Source organism: Hermetia illucens, chromosome 4, assembly GCF_905115235.1.
Source record: "Hermetia illucens chromosome 4, iHerIll2.2.curated.20191125, whole genome shotgun sequence".
Taxonomy (NCBI): Eukaryota; Metazoa; Arthropoda; class Insecta; order Diptera; family Stratiomyidae; genus Hermetia; species Hermetia illucens.
Window position 1 is genome coordinate 118390091 of NC_051852.1, and position 6790 is coordinate 118396880.

A 6790-nucleotide genomic window follows, 5' to 3' on the forward strand; every position below is an offset into this window, starting at 1 on the left:
TGGTAAGAAGTCACAGACTTCGAATCTACCCGTGACCATGAGCAATCATGTCGCGGCCGAAGTGCGGATTTTGGAGGCCTCACCACATTCATACCCCCCTATCTTTCAGTGGAGATTTCAACTCAGTGGAGAGCTTGCATTTAGTGCCTACAGCGAAGTTAGCCAGAAATGAAAGTACAGTAACTCTCAACTTGGGAGAAACTGGAAATCCCACTACGGCCGGCCGGCGGTACTACAGCCCAAATCCACCCGCAAACGGACGAGGAAGGCTCGGCAGAAGAGAACTTCGGCCACTAAGGAGGGGGACTACAGGCTGAATTCTGCCTGTCAGAACCTTCTCCTTCACTTTTTAACGGGAAGAGCGGAAGAACGGGAAGCTGGTGATGTGGACGCTACTGGTTTCACACCAGTATGTGCAAATGAATCCGAGCGGCCCGGACATCGTGAACCAGGAAAGGCCGACAGCAGAAGAGAGCACTGCGAATGAACATGAAGCACCTTGGGAATGAGGACATGGCTGTACCACTTGGTGCGGTAACGTCTAGAGGAATCGGACGCAAGGTGATCAAATCAGCGAGAGAGGTCCCAATCAAACTGGTTCCTCCCATAGGAATACGAACACGAAGGCGGGAAGGAACAGAACGTATGCGCAAGCAGCAGCCTCTCTTTTGATTGCTGCCGTGGGAGTTTCCTCCAAAGATGGCAAAATTTCAGAGGAACAATTTACCATCCTTCGGCAATGCCCACGGAAAAAAATGCTGGAGGCTGAAACGAAGCCACGATTTAACAATCAACTCTCCGAAGAAGTGAAATATCTGGGAGTTACTCTAGATAAAAAACTTCTATGGAACAAACATGTTGAGGTAAGGATGAAATGAGCTTTCACAGCTTATGGGCTATGCAGACGGACCTTTGCTTCGACCTGGGGACTCAGGCCTCATGTGGTAATGTGTATATACGTTGGCATCATTAGGCCGATGTAGTGTGGTGGGTTAAGGTAAGATAAAAAGGTTTTCACCTTAAACTAGCCACACTGCAAAGAACTGTGGGTATCACTGGTAACATGAGCACGACATCCGGCCCAGCTCTGAATCAACTACTCAATTTGCAGCCCCTGGATATATTTATTCAAAGCACTGCGCGTACAGCTCATAGACTAATTCGATTAGATTTATGGGGAATCAACGGATGTGGGGGCACAGAGCATTGGAAGAGTTACTCGGAGGATTGAATCTAGTTCTTACAATGCCTTCCGATTCTCGTGTTTCCATACATCTGTTTGGTAGAAGATATGAAGTTACCCTGAAGCGTAGAGAGAACTGGGAAGTCCCAGAGGAGTGCGTGGCAGGATATACGGAGGTCTTCTACACCGATGGCTCAAAAACAGAAGAGGGTTCTGGAGCCGGAGCCTACCTCTCGAATAAAAACGAGAAATGGGCTTTTCCTTTGGGACAATATTCAACGGTTTTTCAAGCTGAAGTTTATGCGATTCTAAGGGAGGCAAACTGCGTGATTGACGAGTGGTTGAAGGGCAGGCGCATCGCGATCTGCAGTGATAGCCAAGCTGCATTGAGGACGTTCAGTAGTCCTTTGATCACCTTGAAAATCGTTCAGGAATACAAAAACCGTTTGAACTCTATCTCTAGATTCAATACGGTGGAACTACTCTGGGTACCTGGTCACTGTGGCGTAGAGGGAAATGAAATCTCAGATGCTTTAGCGAAAGAGGGGTCAATCTCCCCTATGCCGGGACCGGAACCAGCAATTGGAGTATCAGTAGCATTGGCTAAGTCTGTTTTCAAAAACTGGGAAGAAGCTTCCCACAATGACAGGTGGCAGAGCCTAAATTCTGCTCGACACACCCAACTTTTCTTGCCAGAACCAAACATGCATACCGCAAAGTTTATCCTGTCGAAAAGCAGGAGGACTTGCAGATGTATTGTGGGCATTCTGGCAGGCCATAATTCACTAGCTGGGCATATGTTCTGAATAGGAATTACTCGGGCGTGGATAGCGTTTCATTACTAAGTTTACTAGATCTCTTCCATTTAGTCATCGTTTACTATAAATTGGGAGTTCTTTGAGTAAGTTCTTAATAATAGCGATCTTTGGCGCGATAATCCAATGGGATCTGTAGTACGCAATGTGGTCAGCGTTGTGCTCGCCCGTGATTATGACCTTGATTTGACTCAGGTATTCGTTCAAAGTGGACTCGACGGGTATGCGGCATTCAGTCACGAAACTAATTCCCCCGCCACCAGTGAGATATAAATCTTTACCTTGCGCTACGACAGCCAAGCATATAGAATAAGATTTATTTGTTAGTTGGCCAAATAAATTGAAGCTTCCCCATTTTCTTTTCTTTCTGTTGTCAATTCCGCTTCCTTCCTTGGAATCTTCAATAGGTTAACCAATTCCTTCGTCAGTTTTTCAAAACTTTTCCGCACTAAGCTGGTCAGTGCAAATTTCCCTTCTTTTCCTCAAATTCTTTACAATAGAAAGATACATTCAAAAATTGTTTATCAATTTCCTGGAATTTCAGACCCTCCCAAACGTATATGGCCTTTTAGCTTTCTCCTCTCTAAATCGATGGGAATGTGTTTCAGTCCCCACGAGTTTTCGAATTTTTTGGTCTTCTCTTAGCGTTTGATAATATCTTTTTTAATATTCTATTTCGGAGGTCAGTATTCAGTGATGACTCACCAGCAGGTCTCAAATCTATCACCATCTAATCTTAACAACGTTGTTAGTCATTAAACGGAGTATTTCCGCAATCTTTGGTTGGATTATGGTAAGGGAGTTTACGGAATATTATTCACACCCAAAACACAACATATTGATAAATTTCTGCTAAAAATAAAACATTATCAGTGAATCACCTGCTACACCTTGTTCAGATTAGGATAAGCTCTTTATGTTTTCGCTTTACATGCAGAAGATAAGATTGTTTTTGGCAATTTTGTTTGTCCATTCTCAGCTTGTTCCTCATTCTATTCATTGAAATCCAAGAATGAATTCTGGGTTTTCACAGTGAAAGAAGGCAATCCGTTCAAATTTCCCCTAAAATGGTGGATTGTTTCAATTTTTGAATGAAATTTAAGCGTTGCATTTGCGACATTATTACTTTTATCTACTGTACCCCCGATATCAATTCCAGACTGATAAAAGTGATAAAGAATGTCAGAAAGTATGATCGATGCATCTGTTTACTGGCATAAAAGTTGGCTTCTTTGATCTAATTTTCTATTAGCAGTTCTTTGGTGTCTTTGGAATAACAAGTGTTGCAATGTTCTCCCTGCCGGCATACAACCCCGTAAGTTTTGCAATTTTGTGGAAACCATTAATCACGATTCGGAAGAAATATTCGTATTAAGTCAGGATGTGTCGACTATCCTCATTGAAATTCTTCGCTTTTACTACTTTCCACTTTTGCAGTGAAAAACAGGCGTGTCTGACTATTGTGGTTATAGTAAAACAGATTTTGTCAAACTATATGTGGTACAAGCTGCGTATATTTTCATCATTTAATAATGTTCCCAAGTGAGGATGTCCTTCTCATAGACTTAGTTAAAATAAGTTATCTCTCACGGATGTGATTCATAACCCAACATTGATATTATCACTTATTTTCCTTTCCGAACAGAGTGTGCCATTTATGGCCTTCATTCCAGGAGGCCTTGCACATGGATCCCGGGTGAGGATACGTGGAGTGATGCCAAATGCAGCAGATCGATTCACGGTGGATCTACAATGCGGGGATACATATATGCAACATGACATTGCACTCCACTTGAGCGTACGGCCGACCGAGGGAGTCCTTGTCAGAAATAGCTACGAGTTCAATGCATGGGGCGCTGAGGAGAGAATCAGGGCTTGCCCTATATATTTTGCGCAACCCTTCGATTTGGAAATTCACATCGAGTACACCCGATATTCGATTAAGGTCAATGGGCAGCACTATTGCGACTTTAATCATCGATTCTCGTTATCACGCGTGACCCATATAAGAATTGGCGGTGACACGATTTTATATTACGTGGGAACAGAGGGTGCACACCATGGCGAATACGTTCCACCACCGTTTGCTGAAACTTACCCACCACCACCAGGTAATTTTGGAATAGGAGATGAAATGTTCTAACCGTAGTGCAGATGGTTATTTTGCAGGATATCCACCACCGCCACATCATCACCATCATCACCACCACCGTCCACCGTACGAATATTATGATTGAAGCCCAACGTCATTTAATTACGTAATTGCCATTTCACGAGGGAAACTACAATACAATACTATATTTAAGCAATTACTTAAAATTAACAATTATCATACGTGTAAAATCATAAAAGATAAGTTTTTTACATCAAAATATCTTTCGTTTTATGATGAGTCGTCACGTACTCCTAATACCAACGTATTTGTTCATTTTTAAAATGCCTAAACATACTTTTGCGAAAGTATGTCGAACTAGTTTTGACACTTGCACCATCATAGATCCTTGTCAGGGACGTAAAGGAGAAAGTTTCAATTTAGAGTAAACTACGTTCACCGCACTCGAACTCTACTAATGAGCTCTTAGAATAAGCGTTAATCTCACAAGAAATTATTGTGTATTTCCATTATTTAGTTTCGTTTTCGCCGATATTTAGATAAGAAAAGGGGTGTGGAATCCAAATGCTCAATAAGAAAAAATGAAACTAGCTAATATGCCCGACTTATCCCCGAGGTACTAGCGTCAGGTATTACCTTAAACAGAGGATTCAGGCTTAGACAAACACATCAGGGTTGGTTGCCCACTACACTTTCCGCACTCAACTTACTTCTTGTAGCTTCTTTTGCATCATGCAATGACTGAGACCCAGTTCTCCTTTCTCCCTCTCCCTCCGTTCGTCGGTGATACGACCAAGTTCATGATATTTCTTCTTCGTTCCCCAGTTAATCTTGGACATTGTAACGTTACGTAGTTCAATTTTTTGGGGGTAGGGATGCATTTGGGACAGCCGGGAAATTCATTCAAATAGGAGCAATTCCCTCTCTTTCTCTCATAAATATAATACGCCTTACTCTTTCAAAGTTCAATGAAAGCCCCACCTGCAACGATGCAGATTACTATACTCAATTCTGTTTTAAATGCACTATATACTCTCCGCAAAAATAGATGGTATACCGACCCCAGTTTTCCCTAGTTCACGGGTTTAGTGACTTCCCCGCCTCGGTGCCAGAATGTAATGGACAGAACGATGCCGAAACCGCTAGTCTTGGGGCAGTTCGTCGTCTAGGCCCCACGACGACCAGGAGCATTGCTCCGCCTGCTGCAGCTGTTTCGCCACAATCTGTGGCGACCACTTCAGCAGGTTCGCGTAGGTTATTACTCGCAGCGAAACAATCCCGGCCATCATTAGAGAACGTGTAAGACCTAAGATCATCGTGGAAGCTGGTAACCAAGAGTCGATTGGGGCAGAGGCGGCGGCACCAACAACACCACACCGCACTACAGGCAACAGTTTCAGTACTCGCCGAAGTACTCTTCTCCACCGTTCGACTGAGGTTTCCGCTGAGGTTCGGGACGAATTCCAAAGAGTGTGTATAGAACTCTCCGAAATGGAGTCTTTGAATATACCAGGTATTCCCAGGCTCTATGCATCCCCAGCGAATCCGAGAATTCTATCTCAAATTAATGATGAGATTGCATCTCGACTGTGCGCTGATATGTCGTTGCTGCAACTACAATCAGAGTTGCACGATCAGAAGATTCGCTTTCGCGTTATTGGTTTGAGTAACCAAAGAGATCCACTATGGAAAATTCGTCTGGAACCTTGGCGGGACTCACTAAGGCAGGATACCGCTAGGCTGATTCAAATCAGTACTGGCAATACTAGTAGACAGGTGAGAAATTAAGTGCAGAGGGTTTACAGAAACTATGCCATCCCCAGTAAAACACCCGTACTTGGAATTCCGGACACACTAAAGTAGAAATTTTCTGTCGTATGCAGTCGGTTACGACAGTTTGGTGAAAGCTATTCCAGACGTGTTCAGAATGCAACATTCGCGAGGAACCAGTGGAGCTTTTTCAGATCTCTCAATAAGACCCAACAGAGCGCCCGGACAGTACAGTTTGCGGTAACGGAAGCGAAAGAATATTGGGGTGGACTTTGGGGGTTGCCCGCCTAGCATGTTGAGCATGCTGAGTGGATTAGCGCCGAAGGCACCCGCCATGGCACAACGTCTGGGATGAATTTTAAGGATGTTACCGAAGCGGAAGCACGGTGAGTCAAAAACAGCTCGAAGAACTTGAGGAACTCAGGTCTGGGCCGGGTACAGAATTTCTGGTATAAGAAATTTACCAGCGTACATAGTCAGTTGGTACACAGCATAAATCAAGCCATGAGTCGGCCGGAGGAATTTCCACCCTTCATCATTACGGGGATTAACTACTTTATCTCAAAGAAGGACATGATGCAGGACCCCGCAGACAAAAGACCGATTACTTGCTTACCAACCCCCTAAAAATTCATAACGGCCATTATTGTGTTTTCACGTGTAATGCGCACCTCGAGACCAACAACGTTCTGTCAGGAGCAGAAGTGCCCAGTCAGGCCAAGGGGTTGGAAAGAGCAACTCATTATCGACTCGGTAGTTATAGGACAAGCAAGTAGATACCAAAGAAACCTCTTTAATTGCTATATCGATTATTCCAGGGCTTTCGATAGCGTTCCGCATACCTGGCTAATCGAAACTAATAAATTTTTTGGCGACAGTTATGGATCAGTGCGTACGTATGAGGGTGCT

At 43.8% G+C, this 6790-nt stretch overlaps 1 protein-coding gene across 2 annotated transcripts; it reads left to right on the forward strand.

Moving 5' to 3' along the window:
* The first annotated feature begins 3137 nt into the window (after nt 1-3137).
* Nucleotides 3138-4370, forward strand: LOC119654673 (galectin-4-like). 2 transcript variants are annotated; one of them, XM_038060167.1, is made up of 3 exons: nt 3138-3313; nt 3644-4109; nt 4153-4370. In XM_038060167.1, exons 1-3 carry the CDS (start codon nt 3287-3289, stop codon nt 4233-4235), a joined length of 576 nt encoding a protein of 191 aa, XP_037916095.1. In that variant the 5' UTR covers nt 3138-3286; the 3' UTR covers nt 4236-4370. The 2 variants fall into 2 exon arrangements, with proteins under 2 accessions (XP_037916095.1, XP_037916096.1); XM_038060168.1 differs by having other exon boundaries at nt 3149-3313; nt 4168-4370.
* The last annotated feature ends 2420 nt before the right edge of the window (nt 4371-6790 follow it).